Source organism: Solanum verrucosum, unplaced genomic scaffold, assembly GCF_900185275.1.
Source record: "Solanum verrucosum unplaced genomic scaffold, falcon-dt-bn FXZP01000038.1, whole genome shotgun sequence".
Lineage (NCBI taxonomy): Eukaryota > Viridiplantae > Streptophyta > Magnoliopsida > Solanales > Solanaceae > Solanum > Solanum verrucosum.
The window spans coordinates 3,860,008-3,879,001 of record NW_026020564.1 but is presented as its reverse complement, the minus strand read 5'-3'; the positions used below and the strand labels follow the sequence as shown (position 1 = coordinate 3,879,001).

General features: G+C 32.7%; 2 protein-coding genes across 2 annotated transcripts; both read left to right on the top strand.

Annotated features, from left to right (window-relative positions):
- The first annotated feature begins 4,403 nt into the window (after positions 1-4,403).
- On the top strand, positions 4,404-6,587 carry LOC125810329 (tubulin alpha-2 chain-like). Its single transcript, XM_049489834.1, has 4 exons — positions 4,404-4,520; positions 5,170-5,407; positions 5,487-5,863; positions 5,961-6,587. Exons 1-4 carry the CDS (start codon positions 4,404-4,406, stop codon positions 6,585-6,587), a joined length of 1,359 nt encoding a protein of 452 aa, XP_049345791.1.
- Positions 6,588-8,235: 1,648 nt separating this feature from the next.
- LOC125810402 (cytochrome c oxidase subunit 6a, mitochondrial-like) lies at positions 8,236-11,246 on the top strand. Its single transcript, XM_049489899.1, has 4 exons — positions 8,236-8,358; positions 9,522-9,628; positions 9,973-10,015; positions 11,092-11,246. Exons 1-4 carry the CDS (start codon positions 8,262-8,264, stop codon positions 11,124-11,126), a joined length of 282 nt encoding a protein of 93 aa, XP_049345856.1. The 5' UTR covers positions 8,236-8,261; the 3' UTR covers positions 11,127-11,246.
- The last annotated feature ends 7,748 nt before the right edge of the window (positions 11,247-18,994 follow it).

The following is an 18,994-nucleotide window of genomic DNA, read 5'->3' as shown; positions in this document are numbered from 1 at the left end:
GCCGCCAAGTTTGCTTAATTTTGAGCTCGGAGTAAATGTTATTCCCGTTTTGGTGAAGCCTCTCTTTTAAGACACCTCAATCTTTTTTAGAGGGGCAGATTGGTCTCTTCCCATCCCTTCTAAGCCTAGACACATTTTTCTTCACCCAATTAAGGGTCTAATTAGTGTTAAACCATCTTTTCACGTTCTTTAACACTTAGAGAAACTAGAGCAAGGTTCAAATAAGAGAAAAAAAACTAGGTTTCAAGCGTTCTTGAAGATTCTGTTTATTTCGCCAAGAACCTTTGTTCTTTCCAGATATGTAAGGCTTCTCACAGTGTTGGACTTGTTCGTCCTCACGTCCTACATCTCAATTTAGTCAATAGATTGTTACATCTAAAAGATTCATTCGTAGTTCTTGATATTGAGTTCGATTCTTTAACAATTGAGGCTTTTTTATTCTTTTTTTATGTGAATATTATTGTGTTGTTCATGTTTAGTATCACATGAACCCTATTGATTTGATAAAGTTATGTTTCTAAAGGAATTGTATGAAAGTTCTCATGTATTTGTGTTGGGTTTGAGAATCAAGAAGAGTTTAGGAGAAATTTCTCAATTCTAAACTAAGATGGGGTCCTAATTTAAGCTTGAAAATTTATCAGGGTGTTGGGGAAGGGCATGGGGAAGCGTGCCATGATAGCACCAAGACATGACTTCTGAAGTTCAGGCCTTGGGGCGACGCGTGCGCCAAGGCCTGACTTTTCCTTTCCTTGTATTATCTCCTATAGACTCCATTTACCTTTGAAAATTCCGGCATATCTTAATCACCTGTCTTAATGCACATTCAAAACTAAAATGAGTTTAAGAGAAAAGTTCAAGAGTTTTATTGAGTTATTGTTGAGAATCTTTTGTAACCAACAATGGTCTTAAACTAATTTTCTAAGAAAGAAAAGATTAATGTTGAGAAGAGTTCTATTCATGATTGAGAAAGAATATACAGGGAACTAAGTATTTCCAAATGTACCACTTTTACATTGGAAAAGAGAAACTTTGATTTTTAAAACGAGTAGGCGAGACGTTGTATCATCACATAGCTCAACTGATGGTTATCGGTTTGAGAATATCGCAAATAAGAGTAAAGAGTAACTTATTGTATTTTTATACACATCCTTGAGTTAGTATCTTTTATTTATGAAGCTTTAAACATTTCATCTTTTGTTATTGATTTGTATTGAGTTGGATTGAGGTGAGTATTCTTTCAGTCTTATCAGTTCAGTTATCTATGCATTTTGTTCTCTTTACATACTCATACATTCCATGTACTGATATCATTCAACCTCCATCTTATTATGATGAAGATACATGTGTTCACGATCATCAACTGACGCTTCGTTGAGATCATTTGCCACTCTAGTTAGCTTTGGTGGGCCTTCTTGCATTCCGGAGGATTTTTCTTTTTCCTTTCAGTTCAGCCCCTTTAGGTTTTTGTGGGTCTTGTCCCAACATCCATGTTGAACTATAGATGTTTCATAGATAGTTAGAGTTAAGGAGTCTCTCAACATTTTCCCTTTCGTTTGGGATATTTTGAGACTGTTTTGTAAAGTATTATTATTATTATTGCAATTAAGTATTTTCCTGACAGTTTGAGTTAAGTATTTGCTTGAGTTTGAATGTTCTAAATTCTATTTTATAAGCTTGTTATCGCTTGAGTAAATCTTCCGCTAAGTAGTAACCATGCCAAGGGTTCGCTTGGGGACCAAAAATGCTTCTCGAGTGCCAGCCACGTCCAGGGTGTTGGCTCGGGGCGTGACATATTTTGCAGAATTAGAAAAAAGATACGAACAATATTTTTACAAGATAAGAAAAAAAAAATAACAATTAAAGATTTTTGTCTCTCAAAAAAGATATAATATTGATTGAAAATTTAAACATGTACATTTTAATTTAATAAAAACAAACATTTAATTATTTTTTTATAATAGATATTTAAAATTATTTCTCTCTATAAAATAATTTTAATATTAGAAATACATTAGTAGTTGTCCCTTTTTGTAATTTGACTTTCAAAAATGTTATTTTAAAAAGATTAGTCAAACACAATTTGCTTATGAAAGACACTCTTCAAATGAATTAGCTAAACACAAATTGTTTTTTTCTTTTCAAAAAGCACTTTTCTGAAAAGGCATTTTTGAAAATTGCTTCTAAAAATAAGTTGTTTTTAGCAGCAATACCGAAAAAGGTAAAAGTAAAAAGTAGATAGCTACTTACTTTTAACTTTTGGCTTTTAACTTTTAAGTCATTTAAAAGAAATTTATCCAAACACCAAATTTTCTCTTTAATGTAGTTATGATCTAAGATGATCGAATCCGGATGTGGAATTAGATATCGGAATTTTCATGATCTATATTTGAGATTCCGGGATACAAATATGGGTCTAAGAATTCGACTAAAAATAGAGTTGTTTTTCTAAATTATGAGACATTGTGGAAAACTTACATGATAAGTCTCACTTCTAAATAGTAGGAATAAATAAATATCACCATATCATATTATATTTATTACATTCATATATATATATATATACACGTGACGTTTTTACTTCACTTAAATAATACACTTCTAATAATTTTAAACAAAAATAGAAAGTATACATATTAATAAGAATTAAAAAAAATGAAAATAAATACAGATATTATGTCTCTTTACATTCTTTGAATCCTTATTTTTTAAAGCCCCGTCATCTCAATTAAATAATAATAATAACAAAGATTCAAGTTTGCCCATTTACTTTTCCTAATAAAATTGTTAATGACCATTTGTGACATTTCACATGGAAATAAAAGGATTTTATTGAATTGCCATCAATGCATTATTGAGTATTTTAATTTGATTGTAATAATATATCTAATTAAATCATCTTTCTCTTCAAATTACACAACAATCTCTTAATCTTTCTCTTTTTTATTTGAACCACTAAGAAGACTAATTAGTTGTGTATTTTATTAATAAAAAAGCTATCTCGAATACAAAGGAAAAGAAAGCTTAAAAGTAAAAGAAATAAAATCTCAAAGTAAACCATTAACTACTCTTTAAAAATTAATGAAATAATTATAGTGCCAGAATGATGTTGTTTGACTTAATAACTTTTTTTTAATATTTCAGGCCCATATTTTTCCTCACACATTGTTGTCATCAGAAGGTATATTTGTTTTTAATAAAACTCCTCCAACATGTTATCTTCTTTATCTTTTTCACCTTTAGTAGTTTAATATTGTTTATATTTTTTTATGACAGAAATTTAGAGACTATCATAGTTAGAAGTTAAGGTATGTGTTAGCGATGATAAGAATATTAGATTTATCCAAAATGGCTTTTTATAATTTTAGATTATAATGCAAAGCAAAAGACATATAAGCTAACGGTCATCATGTATATCATTTAGTAAAGAAAATTTATAAAATAATTCCCTATAAATAAAAATTATATTATATCACTAATTTTTAATTCTTAAATATATGGATAATATTTAACTGATAGTTGGGGGTCCAAGAAAAATCTTTTAGCTCAAATGATATACAAACTGATCATTTATTTTTTTTAGAGAATTTACAATAGATGTTCATTTTGGTATAGAACCTTCAATCCTTATTATGGATCGTAATTTTAATTATTTCACACTCTTATATTCATGTTACTTTCATGCAACAAATCTATCCTTTTCATATTTAATTATTTTAAATAATTATAAATGTTGTTTTCAATGCTTTACAATTTTTCTATTGAATCCAGAGGTTGTCCGAAGAAGCTTCATTGGATTTGTATTTTCTATAGTTATCAATTTTCTCTTATTTTCATCAGTCTCACTTGCCATGTACGTACAATATCTATAGATGGTAGATACATTTTTCATTTTGTTGCTTGTATTTACGTATCTAATTAAAGTTTATAGTTTAGAATATCTATTATTTTCTATACAATTCTGACGTCCAATTTGTTTTTGTTGCTTTATTTTCTATTTGTCACGAGCATGAACACTGAAGTGTTTTTGTTCAATAGTCAAATATCATATTCACTTATTTTGAGCTTAACTGTCAAATAGCTAGAAAAGTGTCACATTCATGAAACTTCTTTTTTAATTTATCTTTTATTACTCAATATGTGTTGCAATAATATTAGATAATTATGTAAAATTTTATTCAAAATTACTTAGAATACACGTGTCCAAAAATTAGTATATATATATATATATATATATATATATATATATATATATAAATCTGGTAAATAAGCTAATTTTTTGATTGGGGCAGGGGAATCCAATCAATCTCATATTGATTTCTGTTTTGCAAGAAATGAATTGAGTGATCTATAAAGGCAATTTTTCTTAATAAGCAATCCAATTCCCTACTTTGGCTTTAAAAAAAATGATGAAGGAGGAGGAGGAGTATAAAAAGGAGTTTATATCCATTCACATTGGCCAGACTGGTATTAACCTTGGCAATTCTTGCTGGGAACTTTACTGTCTTGAACATGGAATTCAGGTTCTATCTTTCTTTCTTTCTTTTCAATGCGTGCGCTCGCACAATTATATTTGATTCCTTAATTATTTACCATTACACGTTTGGGTGAGAATTAAAGAAAGATTTTCTTAGCGGATTTAAGATTTGATTTTTATGAGTTTGAGTTTGGAATTTTACATGGTCGATTTGATTTGATTTAATGGGTTCAAAACATATTATTTGTACTTTGTTATTAATGCATCTTCACCGATCAAGAACTACGAGATCAATCTTTCTACACAAGAGTTTATCCAAACACTTATTTATATTCTTTATTCAAAACTACCTTCATGGTGGGGTTAGGCTTGACCGCTACCTTATATATAGTAAAGTACGTGAGCACGAGGGATGTGAGGTCTAACATCTCCAAGAATACAGAGATAAGGTCTGCGTATACTCTATCTTCCTCAGAAAGATGGTCAGGCCACCTGATTGATTACCTTCTTTGTAGAAATGCTCAATCTTTAAAACGAGGGAGTGTCTTAATAAGAGCTTTGTAGGAGGGGTGGATTATAGAAACTCATAAACTTCAAATTTTAGATCCGTGTTACCAACCAGTTAGTGATCATTACAAATTAGTACTAACTTTTATGGTAGAAATACAAATGTACTTATAATTGTGTATTGGTAGCCTGATGGTATGCAGAGTACTACTGAAGATGGAGATGATGATGGTGATTACAGGTTCCGTACATTCTTTAGTGAAACAAGTTCAGGGAAGTTTGTTCCTCGTGCTCTGTTTATCGATCTTGAGCCTAGTGTTATTGATGAAGTGAAAAGTGGAACAAATGGCCAGCTCTATAACCCTCAACAATTTATCTGTGGCAAAGAAGATGCAGGAAATAACTTTGCTCGTGGTTACTACACTCGTACGTATTGATTCTAAATATGGACCTTTTAACACATGACGACAATTCTAATCTTTTTTTTTAAAAAAAAAAAAAACAGTTGGAGGGAAGATAATTGGTGAATGTTTAGATCGTATCAGAAAGCTTGTGGATGATTGTTCTAATCTGTCGGGTTTTGTGATCTTTAACTCGGTTAGTGGAGGCACTGGTTCGGGTTTCTGTTCACTTCTGTTGGAAAGCTTGTCAACTGAGTATGAGCCAAAAGAAAAAATTGCATTTACTGTGTATCCTTCCCCTGATGATGAGTTTTCACCATCTATTTTGGACTCATATAATACTATTCTTGCAAGTTATTCCCTCAAAGAACATTCCAATGTTACTCTCATGTTTGATAATGTCTCTGTTTCTGATATATGTCGCCGCTCTCTTGATATTGAAAACCCCACCTATGTTAACATGAATCGACTCGTCTCTCAGGTATATATATATTTGATCATCATGTCTTGTTCTTAAGGGACGTCTAATAAAACGGATAATGTAACTAATTTATTTTCTTATTGTTTGTTTTGATTAGGCCATCTCCTCATTAACTGTTTCAATGAGGTTTGAAGGATCAACATTTAATCAAAATTTACGGTCCTTTTGTGATAGCACATGTCTAGGATTAATTAGATTTGTGGGTTGTTCATATGTTCCGGTTTTGTCAGCCAAAGAGGTTCAACATAAACAACATTCATTTGTAGAACTTACTAATGCTGCATTAGAACCCTCGTCTTACATGGTTAAGTGTGATCCATATAAGGGAATGTATATGAAAAACTTGATAGTTTACCGCGGGGATGATGTGGATTTTGATGAAGTGGATAGTGCGGCATCTATGGCCAGACCAAGAACTGGATCTGGATTTCACTATTTCGATACTTCTTATAGGTCTGGCATCAATTATGTGCCCGTGACAGTCTATCCGGGAGGCGATTTAGCAACCGTGCAGAGGGAAGTGTGCGTTGTATCCTGCACGACGAGTATCCAAGACGTTTTTACCCGAATAAGTCACAAGTTTAATCATATGTATGTCAAGAAGGACTTTCTTCATTCGTATTTTTGTGAAGGTATGGAGGAATATGAGTTTTCTGAAGCATATGAGGAGATAGCTACAAAACTTGTAAAATTATGCCAGGTGTTTGAAAACGAAGATCCATAGATGATTGAGGCTAATGGCCTAAGCCGATACTCGTAGTCGTACGAGGGTGTTTGATTAAGCTTATAAACCCATCAAAATTAACTTACAACTGTTTTTTGAAATTTTGCCTTTTTAAGGCATAACTTTCTACTATTATAGAAGAGTGACTTTAATTTTGGGTATCAACATGTGTGCTTTGTCATTTCATGATTGGTTGTTTTTTTTTTTTTGTTTTTGTTTTGTTTATTCCAATGCATAATATTAAGAGATCCACAAAATTATCTATGCACAATTATAAATAAATCTATTCCTTTGTATTATTTGTTCATATTTTTATTTACACAGTTTTTAAAAAAAATCATAAACAAAAAGAATATTTTACTAATTTACCTTTTAATTCTTTTTCATATTTTTCGTTTGCTTTTTACTTATCACATTTAAACTTGACATATTCATTAAAAAAAAAAACAATGATTGACATGACTATTGAAGAGTATTTTTACTAATTTACCTTTTAATACTTTTTCGTTTACTTTTTACTTATCACATTTGAACTTGACGTATTCATTAAGAAAACAATGATTGACATGACTATTTTACAATATTAACCCTAATAAGTAATAATTGATGTTAGTATTGTTGGATATTTTGCAATATATAAAAGTCTTAAATTAAATAAATTGCTCATGAAAGAACATGATTCTTATAAAAAGTCATTTGATCATGAAAGAACATGACTCTTATGAAAAGACATACGTTCATGATAGAACATAACTCTTATGAAAAGTCATCTCTTAAGTTCTATAAATATAAAGACTCTCTATAGGTTGTCTAAGAAAAATTTGCATGTATAAATAAAAGATTTTGTATTTATTTGTATTTTTCCAATATGTATACGGACAATATCTCTTTAAAGAAAGTGATTTTACATGCCTCAAAGCCATCTTCTTCGTCAATTATATTTCCTATTATTTTTTCTAACAAGTATTAAGTCTTGAAAACTAATTTAGAAAATAAGTAATTAATGTTAAGGATAAACCGCTACTGAAATTTGAACCCTTTATTTTATGGTAGATGGAACACTTAATGGAAACTATAATAATTCATATTCGAATCAAATGAATTCAATTTAATAAATATTATTTAAATTAATTGAATTATAATTAAATCTTTATTTACACAAGGCCCGTGCTTGCACGATCTTATCATCCTCTAGTTTATCTTATACATATGACTTTCCATTTGTAGAGCAAGATTTTAAGAGAATTTTTGTCATAATTTATATCACTGAATTTATGTCGTGCTGTAGGGGTCAACTTTTGGTTTGATTTGATTTTTTAAAAATAATATTAGTTATGATTAATGTATTTCAAAAGATAATTTTAATTCAATATCATTTAAAAATTAAGTCTCTTATTTGTCTAATATAATTTTTTAATTTTAAATAATTAACTTTTATTTTTAAAATTTAATATAATCTTAGAATTACAATTGTAATTATATTGAGTTAAATAAACAGACCAAACTAATAATTATTACCTAATAATTACACTAATTTCAATTATTCGAAGCAATAGTTTAATTTTGTTATTGACAAACTTGTTGACTTATAGTAGCGGGAAGAGTCTGGAACATCTTTGTCCTTTTCTAATTTTTATAGTAGTAGCTGGAAGAGTGTAGAATTCACCGGAATTAATGGCATCTGCTCTGATCAAATCTAGAATTAACTCTGCCCTCCGCGGCGGTGCATTCAAGAGAAATTTCTCTTCTTCCGCCCACCACGATGAGGCTCGTAAGTTCATAATAATCAATCTCCCCAATATATTTTTTTTTTATCATAAATATTTACTACGAAATGTGCTCGAAGAGAGTTGTATCGATATATAGTTAAACTTCTCTATAGCAACTTCGTTTGTGTGGAAATATTTTGATTGTGTGAAATGTTGTTATATTGAAACATATAAAATAGACTTAAATTATCATTTTTCATGAGTTCTAACTTCTATATCTCAATTATTTATTATTCTTTCTACCTGTCTAAACTATCACTCTTTTTATATTTAAAATACGCTTCAATGTTGAGGTGACCAAATATTTGTTCTCAATGATAACATGTGGCGTGCGTAGGTCAATTCAACATTGAAGTGTATCTTAATACTATGAGAGTGATAGTTTATGAATCTAAATGAAATAATGGATAGTTGAGGTATGAAATTTATATTTTAAAAAAAAAGTGATACCTTAGGTGATTTTTTTGTCATTAACTCTACCATAGCTGTTAGAGTGGGTTAGAATTGGGGAAAACTAAACAAATTGGATCCATTAGGAAAAGTATTTATCTAAAGTGGATCCAATCCAATATATTTACCTGATTGGACCCACAATCCAAACTATTTATCCGATTGCCCCTTGTTCTATTTACTGAATCATTGTTTCTTCCTCTTTGATATCATTAGAGTATATATGTATATATATATTTTGTTGGTATCAAACAGTAAATGCTCATTAGTAATTAAAAATAGGGGTTATGAAAGTAAGGGGTAACCGCTTATAAATAGTTTCCCTTTTTGGGTGTAAGTGTTCGTTTCCCGAAGAATTTCACATTATATGAGTTAGAGTTTCACATTGGTTGGGGAATGGACCAACAATTCTCCCTTCTTGAGTTAGCTTTTGTAGTTGAGTTAGGCTTGAGTGTTATATCTTTACATTGTATCAGAGTCAGACTTATCCTTGATTGGGCTCACAATCCATGCTCCAGTTGATCCTATACATGAAAGGGGTATTAGAGTAGGTTAGACTCTCAACGTGAACATTCATCAACTAGATGGAGCATATACCATCAACATGTTCAACTAAATTCAATATTCCGGATACAGAGTATAAATATATACATTTGTAAAATCACTAAATTTCGATGTGATTGAAGTGTTAATATTGAATGGTTTGTGTGGGCAGGTGAAGCAGCTAAGTGGGAGAAAATTACTTACGTTGGAATAGTTACCTGCGCTATTCTTACAATCTTTAATCTCTCTAAGGGTCATCCCCACTATGAAGAGCCTCCTGTAAGTGTTAATATGCTGTTTTCTGTCTTCAAAATTTCGATAGCACAACTTCACATGAAAACATAAATTCATATTGACAATATGTTTCGGAGGGATTTCCACTGTTCCTGTTGAAGTAATGAGATTTGAGATAACACTACGATAATTTGGTCCTTATAATATCTAATGGTCTAACTTGTATTTCATCTGTTGATTGAACAGATCACATTATAAGGGGAATATTTGTTTCGAGGGTTGAAAGTTTGTATAATAAAGGGGAATTTACAACTGAGACAGAGTGTATATGTTCTGTTCATGACTACATAACGTTATTTTACAATTCTTGCTATCATTTCTGTTTGCAGCCTTACCCGTATCTGCACATCCGTAACAAGGAGTTTCCATGGGGTAATTCTGATACCTAAGATCTCTATTACGTTGCTTGTCAATGATTTCAAGTTTACTGTATCTCGTTTTTAATCATACCTGACCATGAGCTATATCAGAACATAGATCTTCTGAATATTAATCTGTTATCTAACTGAATTAATCCGATCGAGGCATCAAAAATGCTGTAGTATACTGTTCATCCTGTTTTCTCCTTGTTTGCACGATAATGGGTAGCCTGGTTTTTGAATGCTTTGTTTTGTCCCTTTGATGTAGTTATGATTTAAGTTGCTTGGACTCGGATGTGGGGGTCTGATACGGGTGTGGATCTAGAGATTGGGTCCTTCACGATCTATATTTTAAGATTCGGGGATATAGATAGAGGTGCAATGATTCGGCTAAAAATGATTTAAATATCTAAAAATAGAGTTATTATCTCTAAATTTGAGACACGGGAAAGCTTACAAGGTATTATGAAGAAAAATATTGATCGAGAGCAGAATCCTTGAAAGTTATAAGGAAAAAGATTGACATAGAAATTTCTATATACAAGATTACTCCATTTTCTTGAATTTCACCTTAGTTTTAGTTTTGGTTGCAAAAATCCTTGTATATATGTCCCAGATTTCTACATTGATTTTGGTCAAAGTGCACAAAATTGATTTGACCAAACAACTGCCCACATTCATGTCGTGTTGATATAGATGCAACACTGAAAGTGAAGAGTCCGAGCAACTTAGGTTACAAACTTACAATGTTGAAACATTTACAAAATTGGTCTTTTGAGTCTCATCCTCTCAATGAGTCATGAATATAACCGTTTTGGTGAGTGTTCAACTATGCGTCATCTCTTGACGCTTCCTTAGTTCAATCTAAAGGTGGAAGGGAAATAAGGACTTGAAGTAATGAAATCAACATTGTCACTGGTGCATTACCTTTCAATCGATAGCTCGTCCAGTTCCAGTATTACAGGGTTAAGTGAGTGACTTATTTCTGTAGTAGCTGAAAGATTCATGTGTGGACTAGTTTGTATTACATTTTTGTATGGTATAGAAACTGTTTGAAACTAAAATATTTTTGGCCCTTCCCGAATGCAGGTCCGGATGGCCTTTTCGAGAGGAAGCATCACTAAAATCTGTATATATATATTCGTGAAGGCTTTAAAAAGTTCAACGAACAGCATCATTGATTGAAGTTGTGTTGAATATGTTTGAATTTACTTCAGATGTTTTATGCTGATACTAAGGCCATATCTGTGATGTACTCTCTCCCTCTGGTGTTCTATATTGTGCATGTTATGTTTCTTTACAGTGTGCTCTCCACCAAATAAAAAATGAAGAGTTTGTTTAAATTGTTACCTATTTATACTCTATTGCCCGAGTGTAAGAGTGGCAAACAAATGGATATAATAGTCGATCCGATCCATATTTGATATGGAAAAAAATGGGTAAATCGTAAACCCGAATAATATGGATATTCATATAATTCATCATTTCTCATTACGTAAAGAAATAAGTTTTACATGACTTTTTTCTTAACCTCCTCGCCCTTCCCCATCTGTGTTTGTTTGACATGTTATTCTAGAAATTATTTTTCTGGAAGTGAGTGATTCTGAGTTGAGGTCGGGAAGTCGAAATATGTGTTTCAAATCGATCGGTGTCAAGTCGGGTCGGAGTTTGGAAGGTGGATCAGCTGGTGAAATTTAAGAAAAGTTTTGAAAAATATTTTCTTGATTTAAGGGAAGTTTTGAAATTTTTCCCTTACTTTTATGCATGCAAGTTATTTTTTAAAAATTAGAGGAAAGTAAGTTTATTTGAAAAATATTTTCAAAAAAAAAAAAAGTAAGTTAAGCAAACAAAGGAAAATTAAAAAAATATTTTTTTCGAACTAAGCATACCCTATTAATAAGTGTAGTTTTTAGAGTTTCTACGTCCTTATATTTTATTCTTACATATTCTAAGGAGAATATAATTATCCATATTTTATGATGGATTATACGAGTAAACTTATATATAATTCACATTTATTCTAGGAGAGTATAATTATCTATATTTTATGATGGATTATACGGGTAAACTTATATATAATTCACGTTTAAATGATTGGATAACCAACCCTAAAATGGATTGGATTGAGCAACTCAACCAATTTGACTCATGGACCTTGGATTGAAACCTCAACATTGCACAAACACAAGTGTCACGGGGTTGAAAACTGATCGCTCAAAATTAGGACAATATATTAGTCGTTACACAATCTAATGCACTAATGCCAATTACATATACAATCACTCAAGGATTTAATGTAAAAGTAAATACTTTAATACACATCAGGATCTTAAACACGACAATCTTACATAGAGATCGTTAGGGGTACATACTTGATGCGGAAGACATCATTACAAAGAGAAGCAGAAGCGTTAGTCGTAAATTAGTTTCTATCTTTGCCCTAGTGTACGTTACCACAACTGTCAGCTATAGAATTATTGTAGAAAATATGTGGTAACCCTATTGGGTGGAGGGAGGACCAATTTATAGAGGTTAATACTTAATTTGGTACGTCCATCAAATAACTAATGTACGGACGAGATCTATTATTTATTAAATATTATTTATGGTATTACTTGGGTCACAAGTAAACTTGGGCCATAAGTAAGAAATTATTCTTACATTCTCCCACTTGGCACAGTGACCATATAACATTAAAATTTTATAAGCATTAGTTGCGCATGCAATAAATCTCTTCTATAATGTCCATCATACATACCACAATATAACAAACTACTAATGCGAGTTATGGCGGTCGTACTTAAATTTTAAGCTAGATACTTCCTTCCATATACTACTACATTAGCAACTTATCATACTAGGTTCATAACCTACCACAATAATGTCTCATAAAGACTTATCTTGTAATATCTCAAAACAATAATGTATACACCATTATGAGAAACAAGAGATTCATTAATATTTATCAGAAACACATAATTGAGCTCAGAGTGTAAAACATCATAAATGTATCAATCATAAGTACAACCAAGACTTATTCTTTGAACATGTTTTTTAAATGTCTTTGGTTGTAAGCTCTTTGTTAACGGATCTGCAATCATGAGATAAGTATTAATATTCTCAAGTAACACTCTTTGTTTCTGAACTTCTTCCTTGATAGTAAAGTACTTTAATTCCATATGTTTGACACATTTGGAGTACTTATCGTTATTGGAGAAGAATATTGTTGCAGTATTATCACAATAAATTTCCAGCGGCTTGGTAATGGTGTCGACAACCCCAAGTCCTGAAATGAAGTTTCGCAGCCATAAAACATGAATTGTGGCTTTATAATATGCCACAAACTTGCTTTGCAGCTTTCCAGTGATCAATTCCAGGGTTACTTTGATATCTTTCTAGCATTCTGACCACAAAATTAATATCCAGTCTTGTGCAAGTTTGAACATACATCAAACTTCCAACAATAGAAGAGTAAGGAATTGATTTCATTTCCATTTTGTTCTACATCATTCTTTGGGTATTGCATGAGATTAAATTTGTCCCTTTTTTTAATAGGAGTTATTCCTGCTGAACAATTGTTCATGTTAAATCTTTCTAGAACTCTTTCGATATAGCCTTTTTGAGACAGCCCCAATAATTCTTGTAATCTATCACGAAATATTTCTATCCCTATCACATAGGATGTCTCACCCATATCTTTCATTTCAAAGTTCATAGAGAGAAAGTCATTCGTCCCACACAATATGTCTAAATCATTAACAGCAAGTAAAATGTCATCAACATACATGACTAAAAATATAAACTTACTCCCACTGATCTTTAGGTATATACACCGATCAACGGTAATCTCCTTAAATTCAAAAGATGTTATGGTATCATTAAACCTTATATACCATTGTCGTGAGGCTTGTTTGAGTCCATATATTGACTTCTTTAGCTTACACACCATTTGATCTTCTCATTTAATTTCGAAACCCTCTGGTTGGTTCATCTAAACATCATCTTCAATGTCTCCATTAAGAAAGGCAGTTTCACATCCATTTGATGTAACTCTAAATCATAATGATCTATCAAAGCCAAAACAATTCTTAATGAGTCTTTCTTTGAGACCGATGAAAAGGTCTCTTTATAATCAATGCCTCCTTTTTAGTGTATCCCTTGGCAACAAGTCTGACTTTATATCGTTCAATATTACCATTTGAATCGCGTTTGGTCTTGAATACCCATCTACACCCGATTCTTTTAGAACTTTTTGGTAATTGAACAAGATCCCAGACTTTGTTGTATTCCATGGATTTCAACTCTTCATTCATGGCATCAATCCATTTATCAGACTCAATGCTTTCTATGACCTGTGAAAATGAAACCGGGTCTTTATTAATTTCAATGTCAAAATTTGACTCTTGCAAATAAATCACATAATCATCTGAAATGACCGATTTTCTTTCTCTTTGAAATTTTCTTAATGACATTGTTTGTGGTACATTTGCGTTAGATACTTCTAAGTTAGTTCCATTTTGAAGTGTTTCAACCAAATGTTATTCAACATTGTTAAAATGTTCTTCAACAAGAGGAACAACATTTGTTATTGGTGTGGAAGTAGGTACATTAATGGGTAATGAAATATTTACCCTTACCTCATTAATTTCCACACTTTGTCGTTCAACACTCCCGCTAACTTCACCATTCTCAATGAATTTTGCATTATCGGTTTCAACAATTCTCGAACTATGATTTGGACAGTAAAACCTATACCCTTTAGATTTCTCTGGATAACCAATAAAGTAACCATGTACCGTTCGAGAATCTAGTTTCTTTCCATGTGGATTATAAACTCTATTTTCCGCTTGACAACCCCAAACATGCAGGTGTCTTAAACTAGGCTTCCTTCCAGTCCACAGTTTAAAAAGGTCTTTGAAACTGCCTTACTAGGAATCCTGTTCAATAAATATATAGCGGTTTTAAGAGCATGCATCCACAATGATTTGAGTAATGAGGAATTACTTATCATACTCCTAACCATATCCATAAGTGTTCGATTACGCCTTTCTGTTGAGAACTTTGTAGGCCTTGCTTTGTACTGAGTATCCAAGGAACACTCATTCATCACTTTTGGCATCAAACTTGCCTACTGTGTCTTTTCCATTGTTATGCACATAGCATGTGCACCCAAACGGCCAAAGATGTGCCAAATTTGGCTTTTTTCCTTTCAACAATTCATCAAGAGTTTTATTCAATATTGACTTGATCATGCATCTCTCAATAAAGTAACAAAAAGTATTTACTGCCTCAACCCAGTAGAATTTTGGTAAATTGCTTGATATCAGCACGGTTCGAGCAATGTCTTCTAACGTTCTATTCTTGTGTTCCACCATACCATTTTGTTGTGGAGTCCTTGGTACGGAGAAGTTGTGATCAACACTATTTGTGGCGCAGAAGTTTAGGAATTTGGAGTTTTCATACTCTAAACGATCTGACCTAATGCTGGAAATTCCACTGCTGAATTTCTTTTGAACCAGTTTCACAAAGATTTCAAACATATCGTATGTCTCATCTTTTGTTGCCAGAAATATAGTCCATGTAAATTTGGAATAATCGTCTACAATTATGAATATATACCTTTTTCCTCTTCTACTTAGCACACACATTGGACCACACAAATCCATGTGAAGCAGTTCCAGAGGTTTTGTTGTGCTTACCACTGCTTTTGATTTGAAGGAGGATTTTATATGTTTACCCTGAGCACATGCACCACAGATTTGTTCACCATTGTGTTTCTTTTCAGGTAGTCCTCTGACCCGATCCTTTGATATTAGCTTATTGGTTGTGGAGAAGCTGATATGTCCCATTCTTTTGTGTCAAATAAGAGAATTGTCAGTGATGGCACTAAGATAGGTGAGCGAGTTCTCTAGAGGGCTCATTATATCAGTTTTGTATAGATTCTTGTGCCTTTTTTCAAGGAGAACAGTTCTCTGAGGTTGAGTTCACCACTCTACATTCATCAGTAGTAAAAATCACTTTGTTTCCTTTGTCACACATCTGGGATATACTCGGTAGATTGTGTTGTAATCCATTCACATAGTACATATTATCTATTACTCGGGTGAGATTAAGACCCAATTTTCCAATTCCTTGTATTTCTCCATTTTTTCCATTCCCAAAGGCTACATTTACGCCTTTAAAATCTTTTAATGAGAGAAAGTTGTTTATATCTCCGCTCATATGCTTGGAGCATGTGTTGTCCAGGTACCATTGCTTTAGCTTTCCTCCCGCTGAAATCTATAATCATTAAACATGGTTAGTTTTGGGTACCCAGATCCACTTGGGTCTATGTTTGTTAGATAAAGGATGAATAAGATTTTTCTTAGCCCACAGTGGAAGGGATTTGGGCGTGGGAACCGGCTTCATGATTTTTCCTTTCCGTGTCTTTTGCAAAAATTTAAGATTGTTCTTATATGTTGTTTGATTTTTATTGCATGCATAACTTTTACGTCATGTTAGTCCACAGTGAGAGCATAATCAATCTATGTTGGGGTTCTTTGTTTCAGAGAATCTTATTTCATGTCTAGTAGAGGATTGACCTTTTTTAATGCAATCGAGTAGTATGGAGGATTTGGTCCATCTCATGTTATGCTCTGCTTCCATTTTAGTCATGTGAAGTTTCTTCTGGAGATCTTCATTTCTTATAATCATGGATTGAAGCTCTTTGTTTAATTCTTTTAGCTTATTGCGAAGATAGTGATTTTGTTGTTCTAGGTTCTCATTTTCATCTCTTAATAATGCATACTCTTCCATTATTAAATTTCTTTTGGAGCAGGTTGATTAGCATGCATTTATGAGAGTATGCAAAGAGATTATAGTTCCCTTTTTTAGTGAGCCAAGATTTTCTTTAATATGATGAAAGCTAACCTAATCATGTTTGTCTTCTTCTTCTTCTTCGAAGTCTGACCCAGCCATTAATGCCTAAATTGTTTCCTGTGTTTGACAACTGCTTTCCCTTTCTTCTCGTTCAGCTATGGCTACTAGTGCGAGAAAGTCATATTTGTCAGTTTGCTCAATTGCAAGTAGTGATTGATTTTTGGATTCCTCATCTTCTAACTCTTCTTCTGACTCTTCTTTTGACATGCCTCCCATTGCAGCAAATGCTTTCTTCATTGAGAGATCAGACTCTTGGTTAGTCATCCTTCTATTGGTAGGAATATATTTGTCATTCTTGACATCTTTTGTTTTGTCTGAGTTGTTCCTTTTGTGCTCCAAGGTCCAGAGTGGACATAATTTGATAAAGTTATCTGGACTTCCATATTTATGGCATACATGTTCTCTTGAATTTTCAGCTATCTTCTGAGGACCTCTTCTTTGAAATGTTTGTCCCTTTTTAGCATTCTAGAGAACCTTTTTGTCATAAGTGCAATATTCTCATCCTCAAAGTCTTCAGGTGTGGTAGCTTTTAGAACCAGGTTTCTTCTCCTTTCCTTACTGTCAGTTTCTTTTTCTTTATTTTTCTTCAATTCATAGGTCATGAGATTTCCAATAAGTTCATCCATAGCTAGCTTATCCAGGTCACGTGCTTTAGTGATGGATTCCACTTTACTTTCCCACGACTCAGGTAGGACACTTAAGAGTTTTCGTTCATATAGTCTGTTCAGGTTGTCAATTTTAAATTTCTTCAACTAAGTTGTTCTTTCATGTGCAGTTTGTAGATTTTCCCAAATCTAATTTGCATCCTGACATGATGAAATTCTATTGTATTCATCTGGACCTGTCGCATATTAAGATATTTTTAGCTTTGGCGTTGTTTTGAATGGCGAGTTTGTCCGCAACATCCCATTCCTTCATTTCCTTTGGTACCTAGGTGGTTTCGTCATCTCCCTTCTTCATGGGTATAGTAGGTCCATCCAGGACTACGCTCCAAAGTCAATATCAATTTAAGGATATTAGTCATCTTAACCCAAGCAACAAAAACACATCACAAGCAAGAACAAAATAGCCATAGAAATCAGGATGCACTAAAGTTTAAGCTCAAGAGAGCTCCACCAAAATATCCACCACATGCAAAACACAGAAAAGTATAATGTTTCAAACCGAAGTAAAATAAAATGGAATGATAGTTTTATGTTCAAGAGGTGGATGGAGATGGCTTGGTGAGAGAGGGAGATGAGGCGAGAAGCTGGAGGACACGATCCACTCGAGCATTGTTCTCAAGTTGTTGTTGCAGCAACTGTTCCCTTAACCTTGCAGCCTCCCCTGAGACGTAGTCAGGTGCTTAGCACACAGAGTTTTATTCTCAACCTGAAGAGCAGCATGTTTGTAACACCCCGACTTTTCAAAACGTCTAAATTAACTCGTATCTTTGTGGAAAGACAAGGAGGGTGAGTAATAAATTAAGAATGATGTGGTATGTCCTATTTTAAGTGTTCAAGTGTTGCATCTCAAGTTTTGAAGTTAGGTAAGTGGCAAAATAAAAGTTGGCGGAAGTTATCGTAAGTTCCTTCTTAAAGATTTCTCTGAAATTTGGGTCAAATGTCTTGGAGGTTTTCTCCCAATATATAAAGAGTTATGGGGCCCACAAGCTATCGAATCGAAGGTCTACGAGTCTAGTTTCCAACGCATCAAACCGTTCATTCATACGACTTCAGAATAGAGAGATATTTGCATTTTCGTGGGACTGCGCAAGCAGGCACGTGAGGTGGGGCCCTAGGTCGGTGGAAAGTTGTATATATCTTCTTCTTCGAGTTTTTTCTTCATTTTAAGCTAAATATATAGAGAAAACATAGAAACCCATTTTTAGGATCAAGTGAAATATATATTTTCTCGACGTAAGTCCTTGACGAAAGTTGTTCTACGAGTTGGGCTCATCATCGTGGTATAATTTGTTTTATCGATTGCGTAGCATATCACATTTTAGAGTTGGGACAGCAGGGGTTTGAATATATTTGAAGGTTTTGAGGTGAATTACGAACCTAAGATCGAGGTAAGACCCTTTTTTCATTGA